Consider the following 27,668-nt stretch of genomic DNA (forward strand, 5'->3'; position numbering starts at 1 on the left):
GCTTGATATGTTATTCATGGACTCTTTTTTTCCTTCATCCTGAATCTGTTAACACCTTCAATATTTACTTCTCCTAAAACAAATTTACCGAAAGCAACTGTCAGCGTTTCTATCGTAAAATTATATCAAGATGATTTCTTTGACTTTTAATTAGGTAACTCCTAAATTATTACCTTTAAAACTTAGTGTACAACTTTAGAAGGAAACTGAAACATTAAGCAACGTCGAGTTTACCTGTTTTAAAATGCCTGCTGCCATCTCATGGCTGCAGTCGAAGATCACGTGGAACTCCTTGCCTCTTTTCATCTCCTTCAGCAAAGGTTTTGCATCTTTGGTATCAGCTGGCAGCTGACGAATTTTAAGTCGAAGATTGTACCTCGATGGAGCTTTGATGAGCTCTTGCAAGCGAATGAGACCTTTAATTGAAGAGAAAAAAAATAACAGAGTGGAAGCAAATCAGAGTAGTCCATAGAATCATGCAATGTCCGTATGATGTATGATTTTTCTTGGTCACACGTAGGTACTTAGTGCTTGGCACTAGCATTGAAATGCCTTTAGTTTTATCTATTTATTTTTAAACACCGTTTTACTATGTCATATAGTATGGCCTGAAACTTACTATGTAGTGCAATCTGGCCATGAATTTCCAGTGATCCTCCTGCCTCGGCATCATTTATTCTGTATAACAGTGTGATGTAAATATTAACACTACAGATAGCTTCAGATATTAATAAATCCAGCATTCTCCTAGACAAGTATGGCTCCATTATAATAAATCACTGATCTATTTTAGTAGATCAAAATATAGGAGTCTTATTTATTGATGTAAAAATTTTCAAATCCTGAAACACATTTAATATTTTATACACTGGTCCTTAAAAAAATTCACTCGGTTAAAATGCATGACTAAAATTATTTGTGGTATAGATCAAATCAGGAAATTTCCTGTCTCCTCCTAGATTTCATTCTTATATATGTAAAACACCTATGTATTTCTTTCCCTGTATTTCTATTCCCTTTGAAAAATTGCTTTAATGAAAATAAGTGCAATAGTTGGACAAGATGGGCAACTAACTAATGTGACTCATTTTTTCTTTCCATTCTCTACATATTTCCATGTTACTATAACTATATTTGGTCAATGGGATAGAGACATACTCCACATCTGCCATGTCTACATACTCTCCTGTGTATTCAAGGAGTCTGCAAGATCACAAGAAGAAAACCACAGTTTGTCATTTTAACCAATAATAAACATTTTAAAATGCTCTTTTGTCATCAATAAATCATGATCATATGATAATATGATAAATGATTTTGGAGATCCAAACAATTACGAACAACGTGAAGTAATAATAAAGCAAAATGTTTCAGAATTACTCATTTAAGTTGACTGTCTGTCTTTGCTTTTTACCTGAATGTCTACCCTCTTCATAAAATTACATAAATGCAATAAATCAGATACCAACCTTGTCAGGGCAAAATAAGAAAGATACTCAGCCTATTATTTTACAAGTTTTTTTGTCATAATTTAATGCAAAGTCTACTCAACTTTGGATTAAAAATTCAGCAGCCTATAATGTCTGTATCTTTTCACAAGGCTCTGAGTTCTCTCTGTTAGGATCACAGTGTCTATGGGTTAACATACAAAACACAAAAAGAGACTTGCCTTAATTGGCCTTCGATAAATGATAATTTACCACTCTTGTTATACTGGCCAACATGTGGAAAATATATTTTTAAGTTGGTTTTAGAAGATATTTTGACAGTGATTTGGGCAGAAAACCTAATATCAAAAATTTAAAAGACATTTTGGGAGATTAATGTGTTAACAAAGGGAAAAAGAGCTATCAAGTTACAGACTAACTCAACAGTTTGTATTGAAAAAGCTCAGCTGAGTTAGAAATAGACATTTTCACAAGAGTAGTGTTCACAGGGCTCTCATCCTAAATATAAAACCTGCCAAGTATTTTCAAGTCTTTAAAGAGCTCATGCGGACAGTTCATTGAGCCATCAGGTACAATAAATGTTTGCTTATTCTCTTCACACATATACATCCCTGCTGGCATTAATGGAACAGGCTTCGGTTTGCCAGCTTCCCTGGGGAATGATATTGAAGAGGGGAACAAAATAAATCACCAATGTTAGTAGGAGCTGCCATCTCCTATGTGGGAATCTGAGTGAAATGTTGTCTTCAGTTATTTCCTTTGACATGTGCTTTGTGCCTGAGTTCTGTATGAAAGATACTCTCATAGATAAATATAATCATTGAAATAATAGTTTTAATCTGTCTTTAGATGCATCTGATAGGGATGACAAAAAGCATTTCTGTACAAATGTAGTTCCCATTTGCTTTTCACCTTCAAACACTTGAACAAAAATGGCTCACTATGTCCTTAAGAAAGAAGGAATCTAGAGTGCAGTGGAAAGTCAAGTGTAGTCATGGTTTTATATCCTTGCTTTCTTTCAGCGTCTACATTGGGGAGCAGGAGTGAGTCCTCTTGTGCATTCTAAGCCTTCAATTGCTCATTGTCCCACATGTCTGCTCAGTTTCCTTGATTCTTCTATTCCCCAGTGTTTTAACAGGGATTTCTCTCTGAATTATAGTATTTAGACTATGGCAGATAAATGGGAAAGGGTTAAAAAAAGTAGTTTCTAAGGCATTCAAGGCACCAAGAGAACATATATTTTCCTACTTATTATAAGTGAAATATTTGATAGCATTCCACTAACATATTTGATGGGACACATTTTATTTCGTATTTTATTTGTTTGTTTGTTTGAGATTGTAATATAATTACATCATTCCCCCTTATCTTCATCCCTCCAAAACCTCTTATGTACCCTGTCTTTCAAATTCATTAGCTCTTTTTTTCATTAGATGTTGAAATACATTTTTAAATATATATGTGCGGGCACACACACACACATACATACACACACACACACACACACACACACACACACACACACACACACACAATTGCAGCCTAAACATGAGCTGAAGATTTAGGCATGCTAACTTTGGCAGCTAATGAATGTTGAAAGTGGGAAAGGCTTCCAAAGAGCAGATTCCACCAATTAGTTTATTTAATTTTTACTGTAGACATTCATTTTACAAGTTACTGTGTTCCATAAGGGCCATTCAATCAAGTTCATATTGTAACCCTAAACTATCCCACCCCACCATCATGTCACTATATCTTCCAGGTACAATAAAGATTTTCCTCAAAGGAAAATGAGATTAAGCCTTAACAAGACCTATAATTATAAAATTGGCTATGTGTTTCCTTTGTGCACTGCTATTCATTACTCTGCCTAGCCCAAATGTCCTTCCCTTTGCAATTTATGACATAGTAATGGGCTAGTTTTTTCTTACAAGACGATTTTTAAAAATATTTTAATAAAGAATTATATTTCTATACTACTTACTAGATTTATGTATTATTCATGACATAGTGAACAAACAAGCAAAAAGCACAGATACTTTATAAAACCTTTAAAAATACTTTGTTTACTCAAGATGTACACCTATTACATTGTCTCTGGTATTAGTTACACAATGTTTTTAAAAATGAAACAAACCATATGCAAACAAATTTTCGTATAAGGAATCTGTAAAATCTATAAGATTTTTTCTTTGCCTAGGAGGAAAATCTTTCAAAGCACTTGGTTCAGCTTACATATAGTCCTGCTTCATTTCTACCTGGTGAAATGGAAAAGGAGCACTCTAACACATCTTTCAGATTTAATGAGGGGCACAATCGTTTCGCTAAACATGTGCTTCACACAGAAAGTTTGCAAACAACATTTCAGAAATACTGTTTACTTAACAAATCTGGCAACAAATTATTTAATAACAGAATAGTAACTCTTTAAAACAGATTTTAATTAAATATTCCTTTTCCCCTAATGTAATTAGTTTATATGTTGATAATAAATAGAAACACTGCACAGATGGGTTTCTAAAATCTAACAAAAAGAACTTACTGCAATTACCTCCTCATTTGGTAGAAGAGGAACATCCTGTTATCTCTAATCTATTACTATGTGCACATTTTTGTTTGCTTTTTTTTTTATACTCTCCTTTAATCCAACAGTGGCTGAAATCAAGGCTTTCTTTATCATTTAGAGACAAAGGTCTGAACTGCTCTTTTCAGACATTGCCATCAATTTAGCTTTTAGGGAGGATCCAGAGGAGCCATTTATACACACTCCCGTTGGCACCCAGCTCTACAAAGATCAATCATACCACAGCTCAACTAGGCTCATGCTCTCCTAGCCCCAGGAAGGGAGTCCCCATCTTCCTCCTACACCCAGGAACTATTTCAGCGGCCAAATGAACTAGAGTTTTGCCACCTGGATAAATATAAAGACCTATTTATCACTTTAGTAAATGTGGTCTTCGTGCATGTGAAGTAAGACTCCCACCGAATGGAACTAATGTAAAAGGAGGACTATGCTTGTGATTCTAGCAGGAAAACTCAAAGGAAAGCAGTGACTGCAAATCTAACTGCTATAGTTAAAGTCAATACTAGAATATGCTGCCCTTTTTTTCTTTCATTCAAGCAATTATTCCATTTAAAAAATATATTGTACTTTTTTACCAAGCCCACACATAAACCCTTTCAGCTCCTTGATGAGGATATGAGTTTGAAGTGTACTAAGGTAAAATATTATTCTGAATGCTTCAGTTTCTGAGGAGGCAATACAATTTATGTTGCATCTTAAATTTATTTAACTTGTCTGTTTTTATTAAATTTTTTTCTAGTCCTCAATTAGAACATTGGTGTCTTAATTAAATGCAGCGCTTGCTAGGGGCACTGTAGTCATTGTATCTGGTAGGTACACTGCTAGGTCTATCTTTTGTCTAAAGTTCCTTAATCATATTCACATACATTGCACATGAAATGTCACTTTTTATGACAAAATACGGCAGATAAAAATTGGTGTGCTCAATTAAAAGGAGGGTATATTTGTCCACACTCTCTTGATGATAATATCTTCAGATGATATTCAAACTACACAGAACCAGAAAGCCACAAACTATCTCCCTTACTGAAATTGAATTCTAGGGTAAAACAAGGAATTCTGTCTTTGCAATGTATTCTTCCACTAGCATGTTTCCATTGTTACTTAACCTCTCCTAATTAAAGACATATTACTAACATTATATCATGCCATTGACAAGAAACTTACGCATTCTCTGTCATGATCTGAGGAGGACTAAATATTCCCTACAGTGGGTTGTTTGCAGGAGGGAAGAATTGAAATTGGATACTTATGCCTGTGACATCAAGACTCTGGGTAGAAAATAACTTCTCCTGAATGTTTCATACCAATAACTCCCATGAGTGACTCTAGGCCAATAAACATAAATAAATAGAAAGCCACAACATAACACAACACAACACAACAATGTTTTAGAAACTCTGTGTACATAATCACTGTAAAGATTTTTGAACAGAATTTGGTAATTTAGTTACTTGGTTCTTTGGTTGTTTATAACACCATTGGTACTTTTCAATAGACTGTAAAACTTTTAAGATCAATACAAATAATTGCAATTTTTAAGGATGCATTGAATAGACCAGTAACATCCTGGGTATGTTAGGGGTCCTGGATACTGCTCTTCTTCTTTCTTAGTATAATTTCTATTTCCTTATATGTAATCTATCACCTTCTATCCTGGCTATCTAACAGTTTCTCCCCCAGTGGGACTGATATACCTCATTGTTCAATTTTGATAGCTACATTGTGAGTCCTTTGTCTCCTGCCAACTGGCTCAGATGTACACCTGTCCCTCTGTCACTCTCTCTGCCCTCTCAGCTGGTGATAGCCCAACTCAAGCTACCCAGACAGTGGCTGATTAGGTAGCCTGCTGTCCTCTAATCCCCACTTGTGTCCAGGTCAGTGCAGTTATGAAGCAGCAAATGATCCTTCACAGCTCTAATGTTGGCTGTGTCCCAGGATGCTGCTGTTATTGGTTTTATCCTGCCACTTAATACATCAAATATGATATAAAGTTGACATTGACAAAACAGCTTAAGAAGCTTTATGTGGTTATACTCGTGACTGACAATAGTTATCAGAACCATGATGTCCTGGTTAAAATGAGAAGCAGACAGTGACTCTTTAGAAACTTGGATTTTATCTTATCTTTTTCTTGTTCCAGAAGAAAACAGTGTCAACCCCAAAATTATCAGTAACTATGCTCACTGACAATGCAGCTTATGTTACAAAGCTTTGAAAAAGTTGAATGGATTAGGGACACATGATAGAATGGACTACATGATTTGTACTATAATGCAAACATGAGAACAAAGTATGAAGAGTAGATATAATCTTAAGAGAGTATAGAGTATTTATGACGTTATAGAATAGTGAAAAATAGATATTCCAATACAGATACTACAATTTAGTTTTAGACAATTCATTTGTCTACAGTGAATTGTATATAATAATGTGGACATTGCTAAAGCGTTATAGACGTGTAGGAAACTGTGTCTACATGACAGCCCAATTAGTGAATCAGGAAGAGTGAATTATAGAAAAAAGAAAACATTTTACAAATTATTATAATAGGTAGCTAGATAGATGATAGATAAATAGATGATAGACAGACAGATAGATGTTAGATAGATGAATAGATAGATAGATAGATAGATAGATGATAATAGATTCATCAATAGATAAATGATATATATATATATTCACAAGAATTGCAAATTGCATGGTTGATATTATTGCAAGTACACATTATACTGTTCTCTAGGAATAGATGATAGTGGGTCAGTATCAAGAAAAAACTACTTAATAAGGGCATTAATTTAGCCTGTACTATCTCTATGAAAGAACTAGTGTAGCTGTCTTATGAACAAACAGTGAGCAGAAAAGAACTTAGAATAGTTCAAGAGCCTTCAAAAACCACAGTTAAGAAAAAGTCTTCCTTAAAAAAATGAGATAGGTGTAGGTTGTGTTCACTTCTGTTCAGATTTATGGGACTAAATTGTTTGCTTGCTTTTCTGTTTTAAGAATAGCTTTCTCTTCATCATTGTTCACATAGAAGATATGGCTATCATCATCCACTGGGCTTCCTTGTTATAGATGTCAGCAAAAGCAGTTTCTTTGTCCCAATATCAGATTCCTCTAAGAGAAAATATAATTACCCTCTGTATGTTCACTTTTGGTAAACTGAACTGTATAGCTCAGAAACATAAACCCACCTTAAGGTATAAACATTCTTTCTTTTTTTTAAACTCTTAAAACTGTATAACATTATAATTTTATGAATATTATATTTCATTGTTATTTAACATAGTTTCTTTTCTTTTTATTTTATTTATTTATATTTCAAATGTTATACCCTTTCTCCTACCCAACCATCCACCAATTCCCACCTGCCCACCCTGACATTCCCTTACACTGAGGCATTGAACCTTCATAGGACCAAGGGCCTCTCCTCCCACTGATGCCAGAAAAGGCCATCTTCAGCTACATATGTAGCTGGAGCCCTGCAAACCCCTTCTCCTCCTTTAGAGCTTTCCCTAACTCCTTTTTTGGGGTCTCCATGCTCTGTACAATTTTTGGCTGCCAGCATCCGAATCTGTATTTGTCATGCTCCGGCAGAGCCTCTTTGGAGACAGCTATATCAGGCTCCTGTCAGCAAGAACTTCTTGGCATCCGCAATAATGTCTGGGTTTGGTGTTTGTTTAAGGAATGGATATCCAGGTGAGGCAGTAGAAGGAAGCTAGGGTTTTCTGTATGTTGCATATACCCATAGCTCACATGGATAATTTAAAGACATTAAATTAAAAACATGGATTATATGGCAATGACAGAATTTCTATATGATAGCCTAGGAAACATTAATTGTGTAAGATATCAATTAAAAATGATCATCTTTTTATGTATCTGTCCCAATAAGAAAATAGTAGAGATAATTTTTTATATGTTTCCCCCTTCATCTCAGATTTGACAGTTCTTATACCACACAAATGGAATTGCTGTCGTTTCTCTGGCAATGCCACTTCTTACAAAGAATAATTTAGTTTTCTTCCTTTCTTAAACAATGTGATCTTTAGCTTTATATATTGACAATAGTTTAACAGATGTTTTAGGTGCTCTAAAACACACGGAGCACTGTGTTCAATCAAATCACCCCATTGTACTTCACAATTTTATTTACTCTTATTGTATTCAGCATTCTGTCCCCATCACATCACTGAAAGTACCATCTTCTAGGTTGGTAAGTTCTGTAGTTAAAGTCATGCCTTCATTTCCCTTAACACATAAGCAATTCTATTATTAGTTTAATACAATCTACTCACTCGACTCCAGGAAGGCCCATGTTCTTGTCACTTCCTCTACCTTTTATCTCCTAGGGTTCCTTGTTTGCACTCCCTTTTGGGTTTATCTAGCTCATCATGTGATTCAGTACTACTCTCACATAAATATGACAGCTCAGACCTTGCTCAATCTCAGACACCTACAGCCAGAATTTTATTCCATCATACTTGGATGGTGGCAGGATCCTCAGACTTAACAGATTTCCAAAACTGAGCTCTCTCTGTTCTTATCAGTTTTATCAGGTAGTTAATGGCAACTCTATAGGATCCTATTTTGAAGTGTGTGTTCTAACTCAACTGTTTTCTTTGTGAGCATGTTCTCTCATAAATGACAGACAATCTACTGAAAAGACCTTTTTATCCTTCTGATTCCTCATATATTGTTCTTTTTTCTGATATACTAACCATTTGCAACATATTCTATATTTCTATATTTGAAACACTGACTTTTAATCTCTGTATCCCTCCACTAGAATGTAAACTTCATACTGGGATATACTTTTGTTTGATTAATTTTTGAAAGATGTTCAAATACATTTGTTAAATGAATGAATGGCATGACATGATCTTTAATCCCGAGAAGCTTACAATCCACTTTGGAAATAAATTATATGTTAGAACAAAAAAAAAAAAAGAATTTCTGCCAGCGTGAAACGGAGTGTGCCAAATGATAACTAAGTAGAACAGACCCAAAGTGCTCAGGCATCGTTTTCTAAGGATTCAGAAGACTGGGCTCAATTTGAATAATTCATTCCAGGAGAAAATTGATCATAATCTAGGGAAGGAAAGATGGGAGTAAAACATTTCAAATGACAGCAATTTAAGGCCTCAATGACAATTTTTATTGTAATTTAGAGAAAAGCTGTTTGTTGAATACACACACACACACACACACACACACACACACACATTTATTCTAACTGGAATTCTCTTTCTTCCTTGTCTATTGAATACAAAAACAATATCCCACTAATAGGACTATTGTCTAATGCATATGTGACATATATTATTAGGTCTCAGGGGAGGGCCGCCCAGAAAGATAGGAGAAATCCATCTGAAAGCCCCATTTCAGATGAGATTCTTTTTTCCTAGGCAGAAAAAGCAAAATGAAATACTTACTTAGAAACAAAAGAAAAAAATAAAAGTGGGCCAAGGGAAAAGCTTTTAGCAAATGTGAAAAAAAAAGTCATGCTGGCACCGATGATGGGCCACTTAGTACTGATTATTTCTAATGGAACAAGAAGACAAGCAGGCGCTTGGAGGCACAGGCAGGATTCTTCTCAGAGAGGCACCAGGCTTGCCAACTGTCACCGTGACTTGGGGCTTGGACTGACTCTCTGCTAATACATCTTACCTTCTCCACGAGCTGATACTGGGCACAGATTATAAGATCAAACAGTTTAACTTTAGCACATCTTTAGTATAAATTTTTTGACACAGCAGCTGGACTACATTTAGTTTCTCCCAAATCCTTCCCAATCCCTCTCTCGTGTACTTCAGGAGGCATGATTTCCCTTGTCTAAACAGCAAAAGATGGCTTTGGCCATTTAGACAAATACACTAATAACTTTCTAGTATCATTCCACTCTTGGAATTACTCTATTTTAAGTCTTGGCTGTTCAGTAATGATTAGAAAACTATTGCAGTTTTGAAAGGTGCATCCTGGTATCAGAGTTGAATCTATATGGGCCCTGCTCTGGTTACTGTTCTATTACTGTCAAAACTATGATCTGAGCAACTTAGCAAAGGAACCATTTTACTGCTGGGGCTGGGGGATGCCTACAGTTTCAAAGGCTTAGTTCATAGTCATCATAGCAGGGAACAGAAAAGGCAGGCTGGGTGCTGGAGAAGTAGCTAAGATTTCCCATCTGTTTCTCCAGCAGTATGATGAAAGAGATAAATAGCAGCCCTGTCTTGAACCTTAGAAACCTCAACCCTCTCCCCACCCAGTGACAAACCTGCCTCAAGAAGTAGATACTTAATAACCCTTCCTATACAGTCAACCAACTGGGAACCAAGCATTCACACATAGACACGTATGGGGGACATTCTCACTCTGACCACCATATCCCCTAAATTGCTTTTAGATTGCCTTCATCACAGCCAACTTTAAGTAGCATAACTCTCCCAGACAGTCTAACAGAAGACTGAATCAACTTTAACCTCATGAAACATTATTGGCAGTTCTAGGGCTCTTACATCTTCATCTGCACTGGAAATACATTGCCAGTGTTTAAGTCCCATGAAGAGACATCCCTGTCTGACCACGTGCCCTTTTTCTGGACCCTCTTAACTCTGTTTTGTTTGTTTGTTTGTATTTTTGGGGGGGGGGGTTCTGTCAATGGTTTTATTTATTTATTTTCTTATTATCTTTGATCTGTTTTTACAGTCCAGTCGCTATCCCAATCCTGTTCTGCTCTCCTCTGACAATTCTTCATCCCATTCCTCCTCCCCTGTCTCCAAGAGAACATCCCCAAACCCTACACCCCCCACACTTGGCAAAGCCTCCCTACTACCTAGAGACTCAAGTCTCTTGAGGGTTAAATGAATCTTCTCTCACGGAGGCCAGACATGGCAGTCCTCTGTTGTATATGTGCTGGAGGCCTCATATCAGTTGGTATATGCTCCCCGGTTGATGGCTCAGTGTCCGAGAGATCTCAGGGTCCAGGTTAGTTGAGACTGCTGGTATTCCTATGGGGTACCCACCTCCACAACTTCTAGCTTTTCTCTAGTTCAACCACAGGGGTACCTGATGTCAATGCAATGGTTGGGTGTGAGTATCTGCATCTGTTTCAGTGAGCTGCTTGTTGGGCTTCTCAGAGGACAGCCATGTTAGGCTCCTGTCTGTAAGCACACCACAGCATCAGTAATAGTGTCAGGCCTTGGAGCCTCCCTTTGAGATGTGTTCCAATTTGGGCCACTCACTGGACCTCTCTTTCCTCAGTCTCTTCTCCATTTCTGTCCCTGCCATTCTTTTAGACAAGAACAATTCTGGGCCAGAGTTTTTGTCTGTGGGATGGCAACCTCATCTGTCCACTTGATGTTCTATCTTTCTACTGGAGGTGGATTCTACAAGATCCCTCTCCCCACTGTTGGGGATTTTATCTAAGGTCCCTCCCTCCCCTTGAGTCTTGAGATTCTCTCATCTCTCAGGTCTAAATAACTGCCCCCTTCTGTTATTTTGCTACATAAAGGCAGACATAAGTGGCATAGCCTTATACTTTGGTTTTTTGTTTTTTTTTTTTGGTTTTTTTATGATTACACTAGTCTGATTTCCTGATCTGGCATGGAAGCACATAATTTTCTTGTGTCTTACACATTTTGTAAAGTGAGTTTCCTGTTTGTTGTATTAACTGTGCAGCCTGAAACCACACAAGCATCTAGCAAGGGAGGCAGCAAACTGAGTTAGCATCATATGAGAGACGAGAGGTAAAATCCAACAACCTCCTGTATGGCTTCCACTTGAATATTTACTGGGGCCTCATGGAAATGGGCTAGTTATTAACAAGTAAACAGCTCTCATGTTGTAGCAAATATTAGTCATTACTTATAATAAAAATGATACTTAACATTGTATATGTAATCACGATCTACCATGGTCCAAAGGTATACACGTGGAATAGCTACATCAGAGAATTTCGAAAAGGCCAAACAAATATGTCAAGTCCTAGATGAATGTATTACAGGACTTCTTTTTTTCCATTTTTTGTGACTCCTCAAATCATTAATAAGAGGTCAGATATAAAATGCATACGTCTTCTGAAGCAGTAATTATGCCACTTACTTACATATTTGTTTGTGTTTATGTAAGTCCCTCAAATCATCCTTGAAAGGAAGCACAAAAGAAAGAACTTAGTGCTACTAGAAATGAGGATGGTTCTGGAATTATCACTTATAATTAGCCCCTTCAAAGGTTCTCTAAAAATAGTATTATTTTCACAAAACAGAATTGCTATCTCAAACAGGAAATATATGAGACTGTAGCTCAATAAACAATCTTTATATCTTCAGTTTATCAAGTAATTTATTAATTCACCCTTTGCATTAAGGGTGATGGATATAATGTATGGTACATGGCTAATGTCTCTTAAAAACTGTGAAACACTTTGGTGGCAATTTTTGTAATCATTTCCCAGAAAAATCAAAAGTAAGCAAACATATTTTAACACAGTTATGAGGCAATAAGGTTCTGGGATTTCTGATGATTTAACACAGTTGTGACACTCTGGAGAATCTGTATTAATGTAATTATCATGTTGTCTTTGGATTTACTCATGTCTTTTCCTTTTGTGTCTATAAACCTGGAATAATGAGAGGTATTGATTAGCTGCCTAACAGGAGTTTATGCCTTAAGTAAATATAGTTGCTCTTATTCCAATACCGATGGTTCTGACCTCAATTTTCTTAGTGTTCAAGCTAATATTTCTAAGCAAGATACACCTAAATCTGTAGGCTGTCTCTGACAATTGTGTATTTAATCAACAAAAATGCTTAGGAACATAACTTCTACAAATTTCTCAATCTTCATCAAAGATTATGACTCCAGGAATCATTTAGATATGCTGGACATATTTTGATCATCGTTAAGTATAGTTAGATTCACCAGTAAAGAACTTGAGGATAGATCAAGAAAATCTTGTAACACACATACCAGTTAAAAATCTTGTAACACACATACCAGTCCACATAGCTCATACTGGGGTAGCACAAATGATAGTTATGTGGAGAATCTGTGATCTAAACGCAGATATCTCTGATGTACTTTACACATTGCTGTCTTGCATAATGCAGCTTCTGGTGCTGGATGCTTTATGAGCTAGTTCCTAGGATGTCTACTCTATCCATTTAAGCATATTTTTCATGACTGAACTTTTCTTTGCTAGTCTATTTGTAGTGTGGCAGGGATTATTCATCCTCTGCTCAAAACTGCTGAATGGGTTGTATCAGGCACATGAAGCATCCCCATGCCAACAGTAGGCTGCTTCAGATCTAATCTTTATCCCCTGTAAAGCTAGAGTTGCTATACACCATTTACTCATTTCTGCTTATCTCTTATTTTTTCCTGGCTCCAGTTTCTTATGTCTAATAAAACAAATCCTGGCTGAAAGTACTCATCTTATAGTATCGGAGAAAACTTTAGGTCATCAAAAGTGAATGCTGTATAGAAGTTGCAAGAATATATCAAGTTATTACCTCCGTTTAATACATTCTGAATGCCTTAGTATTTTGCTATCTCAAGCTCTCTTTTGCAGAGATGAACATTGATAGGCTGGATACTGGGCTCTTGTATAGCATCAGCTGTCTATACATACAGACACATCTTTGTTTGCAATTATTCCTTTCTTCTTCCTTATTCATATTTGTTGTAAGGACATAGTTATCCTGAAGAGTGAGAGAAATAGACTCACCATTTTTAACTTGAATCTAATTGTGATATTTGTTAGTATTTTCTTCAAACAGTTTCTTAATGTCATAAAGACTCATTTTATATTTGTGTATATGAAATCAGTGTAAGAGTTGCCATAAAAAAATAAAAAAACCTTACAGCAGCCAACACTAAACAGACCTGACAAGCAAAAACAATTGCAAGGCTTGGAGGAGACAGTAACACAAAATTGGGCCCTCCTCACCCATGGACCCACCATTCCACCCCATACAGCCAATGATAACTTGGAAAGCAGGAATACCTGATACATAAACAAACACATGGAGGTCCATTGTCGCAAACCTCCCAGAGAGCCCAAGTAATGAAGCTAGCAGGCCTATCAGGATGACTAAGACCAAAAATTCAAGCAACAGCTCCTGCTGTTGAAGATGTGGAGAAAGTGAAACACTCCTCCACTGTTGTTGGGATTACAAATTGGTACAATCATTCTGGAAATCAATCTTGCAGTTTCTCAGAAAACTGGAAGTAGTGTTACTTCAAAAATCCAGCTATATCACTCATAGGCATATCCCCAAAAGATGCTCTGTCGTACTATAAGGACACATGCTCTACTATGTTCATAGCAACTTGATTTGTAATAGACAGAAACTGGAAACAACCCAGATGTTTCTCAATTAAACAATGGAGATAGAAAATGTGTTTCATTTACATAATGGAATGATACTCACCTACTAAAACCAAGTGCCTCGTGAATTTTGCACACAAACGGATGGAGCTAGAAATGTCATCCTGCTTGGAGTAACCCAGACCCCAAAGAGTATACATGGTATATATTCACTGATAAGTGGATATTAGGAAGCAGAAGAGGACAACTCCTCTAGAGGATACCAACCCACCCACAAAAATTTTGGCCCAAAATTTGTCCTGTCGAAAAGAAATCCCGGGACAAAAATGGAACAGAGACTCAAGAAATGGCCAACCAATAACTAGACCAACTTCAAACATATCCCATTGGCAGATATCAATTTCTGACACTTTTAATGGTACTCTGTTATGCTTGCAGACAGGGTCCTAGCATAACTGTCCTCTGAGAGCCTCTACTAAGCAGGTGACTGAAACAGATACCCAGAGCCAAGCACTGGTCAGAGGGCATGGACTCTTCTGGAAGAGTTGAGGAAAAAAATTGAAGGTCATGAAAGGGATGAGAACCCCCCAGGAGGCCAATAGAGTCAACTATCCTGGAGTTCTGAGGACGTCAACAACCAAAGAACATGCATAGGCTTAAATGAGGCCCTAGGCACATATGTGACAGATATGCAGGCCCAACTAGAGAGGAGGCTCTCCCTAAAGCCATAGCCTGACTGTGGTACCCGTTTCCCAACAGGGCTGCCTTGTCTGACAGAGAGAGAGAGGGAGAGAAAGAGAGGGAGAGAGAGAAGGAGAGAAAGAGAAGGAGAGAGAGAGAGAGAAAGAGAGAGAGAGAGAGAGAGAGAGAGGGAGAGAAAGAGAGGGAGAGGGAGAGGGAGAGAAAGAGAGGGAGAGAGAGAGAGAGAGAGAGAGAGAGAGAGAGAGAGAGAGAGAAACAGAAACAGAAACAGAAACAGACACAGACACAGACACAGAGAAACAGAGAGAATGTACCTATTCTGGTATATTCTAGATATGCCAGGTTGAGAGAGTTACACAGAGAAGGCCCCATACTCTCAGAAGAGAAAGGGAGAGGGGATAGGAGGAGGGTCACTGTGAGGGGAGACTGAGAAGGGGTAAGGTGTGGTGTAAATTAATTAATTAAAAAATAGAGTTTTCATAAAAAAAAGAAAAACAAAGAACATATGTTAACTGCCCAGATTATAGCTCGCCTATTGCCATTCTATTAAGTTTTGCTTAGACCATTATTGGCATTTATCTCTCATGGATTATCTCTTTCATCCCAATATTGTTCGAATAATTTCTTCTCTAAAATATATTTTATGCCAAGGCTGGACCCCCCAGTGTAGGGGAATGTCAGGGTGGGGAGGTGGGATGGGGTGGGTGGCTGAGGAGGGGGAACACCCTCATAGAAGAAGGGAACAGTTAGATAGAGGGATTATAGATGGGAAATCAGAAAAGGGGATAACATATGAAATATAAATTAAAAAAATCCAATAAAAATATATTTTATATTTCTCCCTAATCATAGTTGAAATTTATACAGATTTTCATTTGTAAAGTAGTAGATTTGCTTCTCTGTCTTATGTTATTGGGCAATGAAAATCATATGGGAACATTCTTCTGTTGCTGGTGGAATTGCAAACTGGTACAAGCAATCTGGAAATCAATCAGGAAGTTCCTCAGAAAATTGGAAATAGATATACCTGAAAATCCAGCTATACCAATTTTGAGCATATACCCAAAAAATGCCCAACCATGCCACAAGCGCCTGTGCTCTACTATGTTCATAGTGGCCTTATTTATGATAGCCAGAAGCTAGAAACAACTCAGTTGTCCCACAACAGAATGATGGATACAGAAATATGGTTCATTTTCACAATGAAATATTATTCAACTATTAAGAATGAGAGCACCATGAGTTCTACCAGTAAATGGATAGAACTAGAAAATCTTATCCTAAGTGAGATAATTCAGACCCAAAAGGATATGCATGATATGTTCTTACTAATAAGTGGATAGTTACCAAAAAAAGTATAGAACGCCGAGGATACAATCCACAGAATACAAGATGGTTAACAAGTCAAAGGGCACAATTGAGGATGTTTCAATCCCACTTAGGAGGGAGAAGAAAGAAATCACACAGGGTAGAGGGAGGGAGGAACTTGTGTGAGAAAGGACAGGAGGAGGAAAAGGGGAATGTAATCATATTTTGAGGGGGAAACAAAACTAAAGCCTTGAGAACCAGCAGAATGAATGGAAACAGGCAACTGTGGGAGGCAGGAGGTGGACGGACCCTCTAGAATGTACCAAAGACCTTGGTGGTGAAAGACTCCCAAGGCTTAAAGAGAAAACACAGTCCATTGACCCCCAGAGAGAACAGCTTCACAGAGGACAACAGTTTTATTGCTCCTTTTAAGACCCAAAAGTCTGAAGGCCTCCCAGGAGATCTACTGCAGCTAAGGCAACAAATCAGCAGCTTCTCTGCCCCTCTGAAGACCCTCCAGATAGAAGACCACACAGGAGGTCTGCTATAGCCAGGGCCACAGGCCTACCAGGAAACATGTTGCACCTCAGGGACAAAAGACTCAAGATGGAGTCAGAAACACTAGGGACAACCAGATGGTTAGTGGAAAATGCAAGATCATAAGCAAAAGAAGCCAATATACCTGGGCATCATCAGAACCCAGTTTTCCTACCACAGCAAGCCCTCAATACAAGAACACACCTAAAAATCAGGAAGCTGACCTAAAATTCTATCACATGAATATAATAGAGTCCTTTAAGGAGGATATGAATAACTCACTGAAAGAAATACAGGAAAACACAGATAAACGGGTAGAAGCATTTAAAGAGGAAACAAATAAACCCCTTAAAGAAATACAGAAAAACACAATCAGACAGGGGAAAGAATTGCATAAAGGTGTCTAAGACCTAAAAGTGGAAGTAGAGACAATAAAGAAGACAGGAATGGAGGCAAACCTGGAAATGGAAAAACCTAGGAAAGAGGTCAGGAATTACAGATGTAAGTATCACCAATAGAACTCAAGAGATAGAAGAGAGAATCTCAGGTGTAGAAGTTACTCTAGAAGAGATTGACACAACTGTCAAAGAAAATTCAAAACATAAAGAATAAAACCACCTAACCCAAACATCCAGAAAATTCAGAACACAATGAAAGACCAAATCTAAGAATGATTGGAATACAAGAGAAGAAAGATTCCCAGCTCAAAGGACCTGAAGATGTCTTTAACAAAATCATAGAAGAAAACTTCCCCAACCTAAAGAAACAGATGGCCATAAAGGTACAAGAATTCTATAGAACACCAAACAAATGGGACCAGAAAATAATGTCCTCTTCACACATAATAATCAAAATATTAAATGCACAGAACAAAAAAGTTTATTAAAAGCTGCAAGGGAAAAGGGCCAAGTAACATACAAAGGCAGACTTATCAGAAATACTGTGTGCCACTTTCACCAATGGACAGGGCATTGAAACAGAAAATAAATACAGACACAGTAAAACTAATAGAAGTTATGAACCAAATGGATTTAACAGATATCTACAGAACATTTCATCCTAAAACAAAAGAATACACCTTCTTCTCAGAACTTCATGGTACCTTCTCCAAAATTCACCATGTAAATGATCATAAAACAACCCTCAACCAATACAAGAAGATTGAAATAATCCTATGTACCCTATCAGACTACCATGGCCTAAGGCTGGTCTTCAATAACAGCCAAAGAAACAGAAATCCCACATACATGTGGAAACTGAACAACTCTCTACTCAATGATAATTTTGTCAGGGATTAAATAAAGAAAGAAATTAAAAATTCCTGGAATTTAAAGACAATGTTGACACATCATACCCAAACTTATGGGACACAATGAAAACAGTGCTAAGGGGAAAATTCACAGCACCAAGTCCTCTAGTAAGGAAACTGGAGAGCAACTAGCAACTTAACAGTACATCTGAGAACTCTAGAACTAAAAGAATCAAACTCACCCAAGAGGAATAGATGGCAGGAAATACCCAAACTAAGGGTGAAATCAACCAAATAGAAACAAAGAACAATACAGAGAATCAGCAAAACCAAAAGCTGGTTCTTTGAGAGAATCAGCAAGATAGATAAACCCCTAGCCAACTAACCAAAGGGCCCAGAGGCAGTATCCAAATTAACAAGATCAGAAATGAAAAGAGAGACATAACAACTGAATTGGAGGAAATTAAAAAAAAAAATCAGATCCTACTACAAAAGCCTATACTCAACAAAACAAGAATTCTAGATAAAATGGACAGTTTTTCTACATACATATCAGATACTAAAGTTAAATGAAGAGCGGGTAAACTTTCTAAAGAGGCTCATATCCCATAAGGAAATAGAAGTCATTAAAAATGTCCCAAGAAAAGCCCAGGGCCAGGTGGATTTAGTTCAGAATTTTAACAGACCTTCAAAGTAGATCTACTACTAATATTCCTCAAATTATTCCATAAAAGGTTGCTTCAATATTCAAAAATCCATTAATTTAATCCACCACATAAACAAACTCAAAGAAAAAAAATCACATGATCTTCTTAGATGCAGAAAAAACATTTGACAAAATACAACACCCCTTTATGCTATTAAGTATTGGAGAGAATTTCAAGGCCCATACTTGAACATAATAAAAAGCAATGGAGAGGTACTTGAAGCAATCCCACTAAAATCAGGGACAACACAAGGATGCCCACTCTCCCCATATCTATTCAATATACTACTCGAAGTGCTAGCTAGAACAATAAGACAACAAGAAGAGATCAAGGGGATACAAATTGGCAAAGAACAAACAAAGGTATAACTATTTGCAAGATGATATGATAGTATACATAAGCGACCCCAAAAATTCTACCAGAAAATTTTTCTTGGTACTAATCAACTTCAGCAAAGTGGATGAATATAAAATAAACTCAAATAAATCAGTAGCCTTCCTTTATTCAAATGATAAACAGGCTGAGAAAAAAATTAGGAAAGAACTCCCTTCAAAAAGCCACAAATAACATAAAATATCTTGGGATAACTCTAACAAAACAAATGAAATATCTATATGATAAGAACTTCGAGTATCTCATGAAAGAAATAGAAAATCTCAGAAAATAGAGAGATCTCCTTTGCTCATGGATTGACAGAATTAACAGTAAAAATGGCCATCCTATCAAAGGCAATCTACAGATTCAATGTAATACCTATCAAATTCCCCATACAACTCTTCAAAGACATGGAAAGTGCAATTCTCAAAGTCATCTGGAAAGGCAAAAAAAAAAAACCAGAATAAAGGAAACAATTGTTAACAACAAAAGAATGGCTGGAGGAATAACCATCCCTGACCTCAAGCTCCAATACATAGCAATAGTGACAAAAACTGCATAGTATTTGTACAGAGACAGACAGGTTGATCAATGGAATAGTATTGAAGACCCAGAAATGAAACCTCATACTTATGCAAACTTGATCTTTGACAAAGAAGTCAAAAATATACAAGGGAATAAAGAAAGCATCTTCAATAAATGGTGCTGGTATAACTGGCTATCTGTATGTAGAAAAATGAAAATAGACCCATATTTTCACCATGCCCAAAGCTCAGTTCAAGGAGATCAAGGACCTCAACATAAAACCAGATACACTGAATCTAATAGAAGACAATGTGGGAAAGAGCCTTGAACCCATTAGCACAGGAGGTAAATTTCCAAACAGAACTCCAATGGCTCATGCTCTAAGATCAAGAATTGATAAATGGGACCTCATGAAACTGGAAAGTTTCTCTAAGGCCAAGGACATAGTCAATGAAACAAATCGACAACCTACAAATTGGAAAAAATCTTCACTAATCCCACATCCTATTGAGGGCTAATATCCAAGATATATAAACAGCTTAAGAAGCTAACCACCAAAAACACAAACTAATTAAAAAATGGGTTATAGAATCAAACCAAGAACTCACAACAGAGGAATCTTGAATGGCTGAGAAGCACCTAGAGAAATGTTCAAAGTCCTTAGTGAACAGAGAAATGCAAATCAAAACGACCCTGAGATTCCACCTTACACCAGGCAAAATGGCTAAGACCAAAACTTCAGGTGACAACACATGTTGGCAAGGATTTGAGAAAAATAAATATTCCTCCATTGCTGGTGGGATTGTAAATTGGTACAACCACTCTGGAAAATTGGAGATTGCTTAGAAAATTGAAAATAAAACTACCTGAAGACCCAGAAATACCACTCTTGGGAATATGCCTTACCATTCCACAAGGTCATGTGTTCCACTATGTTCATAGTGGCCTTATTTTTGATAACCAGAAGCTGGAAACAACCCAGATGTCCCACAACAGAAGAACAGATACAGAAACTTGGTTCATTTAAACAATGGAATTCTATTTGGCTATTAAGAATGAGGACAACCTGAGTTTTGCAAGCAAATCGATAGAACTAGAAAATAACATCTTGAGTGAGGTAACTCAGACCCAAAAGGACATACATGGTATTTTCTCACTAATAAATGGATATTAGTAAAAAAGAAAAAGTGCTCAATACCCAAGATACAGTCCACAGAACTTAAAAGTTCAACAAGCTGAAGGGCCCAAATGAGGATATCTCAGTCCCACGTGGGAAGGAGAAGAATAAAACCACAAGAGGGAGAGAGGGAGGGACAGGGGAGGGAACAGGGATGGACATGAGGGGAGAGGGGAGCATGATCTGATATTGGGTTGGGGGAAAGGACTGAAGCCCTGAGGGCCAGCAGAAAGAATGGAAACAAGCAACCTAGGAAAAAAGGAGGTTGGGAAGACGCTCCAGAATGTACCAGAGACATGGGAAGTGAGAGACTCTCAAAGAGGGAAGACCCTAGATGAAATTTCCTACAGTGGGGAGAAGGAACTTGTTGAGCGCACCTCCAGCAGAAAGACAAGGCATCAAATCAGGGGTGGGGTTGTGATCCCACAGTCAAAACTCTGACCAATGTTTCTTCCTGACTGAAAGAAATGCAGTGATGGAAATAGAGAAGAGCCTGAGGAAAAGAAGGTCCAGTGACAGTCCAAACTGATCCAGCTCAAGGGGAGGCCCCAAGACCTGACACCGTTACTGAGACTATGGGGCATTCAAAAAAAACGGACCTATCCTATCATGACTGCCCTCCAAAAGACCCATCAAGCAGCTGAAGAAGTCAGATGCAGGTATGTGCATTCAACCAATAAACAGAAGCTACTGATCCCTCTGGTTGAATTAAGGAAAAACTGATGAAAGCTGAGGAGGAGGGCAACCCTGTAGAAGAATCAGCAGTCTCAGTTAACCTGAACCCCAGAGATCTCTCAGACACTGGATCACACAGCAGCACACAGCAGCTGAGATTAGGCCTCCAACACAAATACAGTAGAGGACTCCCAGGTCTCGGTTCAGTCAGAGAAGGTGCACCTAACACTCAAGAGACTGGAGATGTAACAAGGTATGGTATATGGAACAGTCAGAGAGTGGATGGGGAGGGGATTAAAATCTGGAGTGTAAATATAAATAAATAATAAAAAGAATAGAACCTCAATAATAATAAAAATAATAATAAATATTAAAAAACAAAAAAACATATGGAATTAACTAGTTTTAGGGGATAACACAATGCATTTTTGTCCTATGTTTGAGAACAGACATAGACTTAGAAATTATTTATATACATGTTTGAAAGTAATAACAAAAATATTTTTGAACAAACATTTTCCATGTCTAAACTAATAACCAGGATTATTATTTTGACCCAAAGAGTAAAACATTAACATTATACATATGGAAGAGGACAGTGAGTCACTGATACATAAAAGTTTATATAAAATGCAAAAAAATAAAATATTATAAAAATAATAATCAATTATATAAGATGCATACTGTTTAAATTAGTAGAGAGGTTAAGAAAAAAAGACAGGGATGAGGAAGGTTTAAGAATGAAATGTGACCTCCACATCAAACCAGACACACTCAAACTAATAGAAGAAAAACTAGGGAAGCATCTGGAACACATGGGCACTGGAAAAAATTTCCTGAACAAAACACCAATGGCTCATGCTCTAAGATCAAGAATCGACAAATGGGATCTCATAAAACTGCAAAGCTTCTGTAAGGCAAAGGACACTGTGGTTAGGACAAAATGGCAACCAACAGATTGGGAAAAGATCTTTACCAATCCTACAACAGATAGAGGCCTTATATCCAAAATATACAAAGAACTCAAGAAGTTAGACCGCAGGGAAACAAATAACCCTATTAAAAAATGGGGTTCAGAGCTAAACAAAGAATTCACAGCTGAGGAATGCCGAATGGCTGAGAAACACCTAAAGAAATGTTCAACATCTTTAGTCATAAGGGAAATGCAAATCAAAACAACCCTGAGATTTCACCTCACACCAGTGCGATTGGCTAAGATCAAAAACTCAGGTGACAGCAGATGCTGGCGAGGATGTGGAGAAAGAGGAACACTCCTCCATTGTTGGTGGGATTGCAGACTGGTAAAACCATTCTGGAAATCAGTCTGGAGGTTCCTCAGAAAATTGGACATTGAACTGCCTGAGGATCCAGCTATACCTCTCTTGGGCACATACCCAAAAGATGCCTCAACATATAAAAGAGACACGTGCTCCACTATGTTCATCGCAGCCTTATTTATAATAGCCAGAAAATGGAAAGAACCCAGATGCCCTTCAACAGAGGAATGGATACAGAAAATGTGGTACATCTACACAATGGAATATTACTCAGCTATCAAAAACAACGAGTTTATGAAATTCGTAGGCAAATGGTTGGAACTGGAAAATATCATCCTGAGTGAGCTAACCCAATCACAGAAAGACATACATGGTATGCACTCATTGATAAGTGGCTATTAGCCCAAATGCTTGAATTACCATAGATGCCTAGAACAAACGAAACTCAAGACGGATGATCAAAATGTGAATGCTTCACTCCTTCTTTAAATGAGGAAAAAGAATACCCTTGGCAGGGAAGGGAGAGGCAAAGATTAAAACAGAGACTGAAGGAACACCCATTCAGAGCCTGCCCCACATGTGGCCCATACATATACAGCCACCCAATTAGACAAGATGGATGAAGCAAAGAAGTGCAGACCGACAGGAGCCGGATGTAGATCGCTCCTGAGAGACACAGCCAGAATACAGCAAATACAGAGGCGAATGCCAGCAGCAAACCACTGAACTGAGAATAGGACCCCCGTTGAAGGAATCAGAGAAAGAACTGGAAGAGCTTGAAGGGGCTCGAGACCCCAAAAGTACAACAATGCCAAGCAACCAGAGCTTCCAGGGACTGCGCCACTACCTAAAGACTATACATGGACTGACCCTGGACTCTGACCTCATAGGTAGCAATGAATATCCTAGTAAGAGCACCAGTGGAAGGGGAAGCCCTGGGTCCTGCTAAGACTGAACCCCCAGTGAACTAGTCTATGGGGTGAGGGCGGCAATGGGGGGAGGGTTGGGAGGGGAACACCCATAAGGAAGGGGAGGGGGGAGGGGGATGTTTGCCCGGAAACCGGGAAAGGGAATAACACTCGAAATGTATATAAGAAATACTCAAGTTAATAAAAAAAAAAAAAAAAGAATGAAATGTGAAGACAGGAGGAAAAAGGAGAATTGTGGAATAGTAAAGAATATCAGTCTACCCATGACCTCTGCTTAGCGATCTATTTGTGTGGATGGCCTTGGGCTTTTGTAAACAGTGCAAAAGCTAAGACATGAAATTGTGTTGCAGGCTTTTTTTTTTTTTTGGTCTCCTTTTATCTTAAAACATCATGTGTGATTCTCTGAGTATAAATTTATTTTAACATTATAACATTCCTATATGCCTATACTGTATCTTGTTCAAATTCATCAAATAATTAATTATTCCACATCATTTTACCACTTTCCCCTCTGGCTTTCATGTGTGCTGTCATTTTTATTTATTTATGTTTTAACATACACGGTTATCTCCATGTACTTCAGTTGGGGTAGGCATCAATAGGACTATGGGTAGCCTCTTATAGTCTTTATCTTTGATAAAAACACGGATTCCCCCTCCACTAGCATCCATCACCTGCTAACAACTCCTATGATAGGTGGAACTTCAGGAGAATCTTCCTCATCCACCCTGGTAATTTAGTTGGCTTGCTCTTGTGAAACTCCTGTGCACAAGTCCCAGCCATGTGAACTATGCTATCATGTCCAGCCATGTGAACTATGCTATCATGTCCAGCCATGTGAACTATGCTATCATGTCCAGCCATGTGAACTATGCTATCATGTCCAGCCATGTGAACTATGCTATCATGTCCAGCCATGTGAACTATGCTATCATGTCCAGCCATGTGAACTATGCTATCATGTCCAGCCATGTCAACTATGCTATCATGTCCACCCATGTGAACTATGCTATCATGTCCACCCATGTGAACTATGCTATCATGTCCAGCCATGTGAACTATGCTATCATGTCCACCCATGAGAACTATGCTATCATGTCCAGCCATGTGAACTATGCTATCATGTCCAGCAAATACTGTTTAGATGTAGACATCTACTTCCTCTTGCTCCTATATTCTCCTTCCCTCTTTCATGATAATCCCTGAATTTTGGGGAAAAGGAAGAAAAATGTCAATATCTGATTTAGATCTGAACACTCTACAGTTTCTTATTGTCTAAATATTAAATATAATTCTTAAAGTATGCTTTAACATTGCATTGCTAAAGTTATCCTTTCTTGGGTTCCCAATACTATCTCATGGCATTTTGTAAAATTGGCATGGTTTGTCATTTTTGTTTTTCTGGTATGCCAGTTATTTAGCTCTCTGACCTTTGGTCATATTTTGAGAAAGATAAATAGAGTTTGTCATTTATTATTGTATAATTAATAGAGTAATTAAGACACCGTGTTCAGATTTCAAGTGCTGACTTAATTTTCTTTTTAATGCCAACCCAATTAGCTGAACTGGATAAAAAGTTCACTGTGAAGATGGAAAGGAAGAATTTTTAGAACTGTTTGATTAACCAGTTAGGAGCACTATCAACACAATTAACACTGTGGAAAAATTATCTGGAAATTATACAAAATCTACTTATAATATTTTACAAAATATTGATCCAATGCTTTAGGAATTCTACATCTTTTGAATTTACATTTCACAATTTCTGCTGCACAGAAGCTGAATAATCTTTCTTCACACTTTAAATTAGTACAAAAGTATTGCACATTTATTTATTTTGGCATGTAGTATAACATAGAGGTCAGTTAAGAAAATTTGTCGGTCAGTTCTTTCCTTTCACCACATAATTTCTGGGGCTTGAACCCATAATGTCAAGCAACCCATGATGTCAGCAAGAGCTTTTACCTATTCAACTATCACATAACCCATACACACTATTTTAAATGGTTCAAAGGCAAGAGTTATTTAATAGAATTGAAGTAAGTTAGTATGAAAGTTTAGATGATCAAAGTAAGTATTTTATGAAAGTGACTGATAGTTTTGCCAATGTCAAGTCATTATAAAAACAACCATTCTAATTTTATCTAAAATTCATTGTTGCAGTAACTAATAATACCAGTGTGTAGTGTATTAACAGTGATATCCTAATATTACTCATTTAAAAATGTGAAATGTTTGTATTTGTCAATATCATGTAGATCAAAAGTTAGTAACTTACAGTTACTCAATGACCTATGACCTTGAAAAAAAGTTACTGTACAACACTTATCTGTAACATTACAAACTAGAAGTAAAAAGTGTTTTAGTTAAGATTTCTTAATGATTTTAGTATAGGTTGAAATATGGAAAACATGAGAAAAATCCAAACATTTTACAAATCATAGTAATTTAACAAAGTCATGATATGTCTCAAAGAGCAAGGATTGATATAGGTCCAGATAATTTTTTAGAAGTACAAGCTTTAGTATTTCATTTAAAATATATTAGGATACTTTGAACTTTCAACATCATTGCTCTGACCAAAAATGAATAATATGAGGAAATAAAGGCCAGGCAATAACATGTTTCCATGCAGACACAACACCATTATCACATTTTATTAACTAAAGATATTTACTTACTTATAATTAAATTTATACATTGAACAATTGTAACACAATATAGTTTATAACTGAAGATAACCAGGTATTTGGAATCATAAGCAATGCCTACTGCTATTAAATTACTATTATCAGTGTATCTTGCTTCAAATGTAAACTCTTACATATGCTTAACCCTGCAGTTACTAATTTTGAAAGGTTGAATTTGAAAACTCTAGTTTTAACATTAGCTCAGGTAATTCCATTCAGTGGTACCAATCAAATTTAAGAACTAGAGGTTTGGATTGCAATTTCATTATATTTTAAATAATACATTTTATTATATCGAAATGATGAATGTTAAGCTTGTAGAAGTACAGCTATCTGTAGATAGTAAATAATTGTGATACTGCAACACAAAGAGGTGACTATTGGACTTTGTGTTTTTATTAGCATCCACTAATCAGGGATTGGTTCATAACACAATAGATTTTTAATGTACTTAATATTTTTACACACACATTATTTCATGTATTCATTTTTATATTATTACTATTATATATTATTTAGTATTTCATTTTTATATTATTAGTATTACTGAAATTCTTTCTTAGGACTGGTGAAGTTGTTCTGCAGCTAAAGATGCCACGAAGCCTGACGGCTTGATTTCAATCCCAATATTCTGCATATTCAAAGCAGAAATGCCGCTTCTACAAGTTTGACTACAAACATTACTTGTAGCTCTCCCACACACAGAGAAATATACAATATACTGGGTGCTCACTCATCTACCTCTACAATTAAATAACCTAATAAATGAATAAACCTCTGAAACTAAGTACCAAAATCAAAATATAAATCAATTAAACTAAGTGTCATTGACATCCATAGGCATTTCCCAGAAGATAAACAAATGTCCAGTCTAAATATGATAAACTTAATCATCATCCCTTATTAAATATAAAGTGCAAATCAAGACTACGATGAGATCTCATATTACCCTAATTACTACTATAAATACCAGTACATGTACGGTGAAAGCAAGGAAAGGAAAATATTTATATACTGCTAATGAGAATGTCTGTGGGAATATCCTCTAAGAAAACCAATGTGGAATTTTCACAAAACACTAAATGTAAAACTATAAAAGCTGTGACTTACAGCATGGTCCTACAGTCTCAGCATTTGGTAAGCTGAGAGAACAAACTT

At 36.9% G+C, this 27,668-nt stretch overlaps 1 protein-coding gene across 4 annotated transcripts in view; it reads right to left on the reverse strand.

The window, feature by feature from the left end:
* Nucleotides 1–27,668, reverse strand: part of Grik2 (glutamate ionotropic receptor kainate type subunit 2) — a 698,850-nt gene that overhangs the window by 416,983 nt on the left and 254,199 nt on the right. For all 4 annotated transcript variants that reach the window (XM_087598251.1, XM_087598252.1, NM_019309.2 and 1 more), the window contains 1 exon segment: nucleotides 235–416. In XM_087598251.1, the coding sequence (XP_087454377.1) occupies nucleotides 235–416 (182 nt within the window).

The sequence above is a fragment of the Rattus norvegicus genome, chromosome 20 (genome assembly GCF_021556685.1).
Source record: "Rattus norvegicus strain SHRSP/BbbUtx chromosome 20, alternate assembly SHRSP_T2T, whole genome shotgun sequence".
Lineage (NCBI taxonomy): Eukaryota > Metazoa > Chordata > Mammalia > Rodentia > Muridae > Rattus > Rattus norvegicus.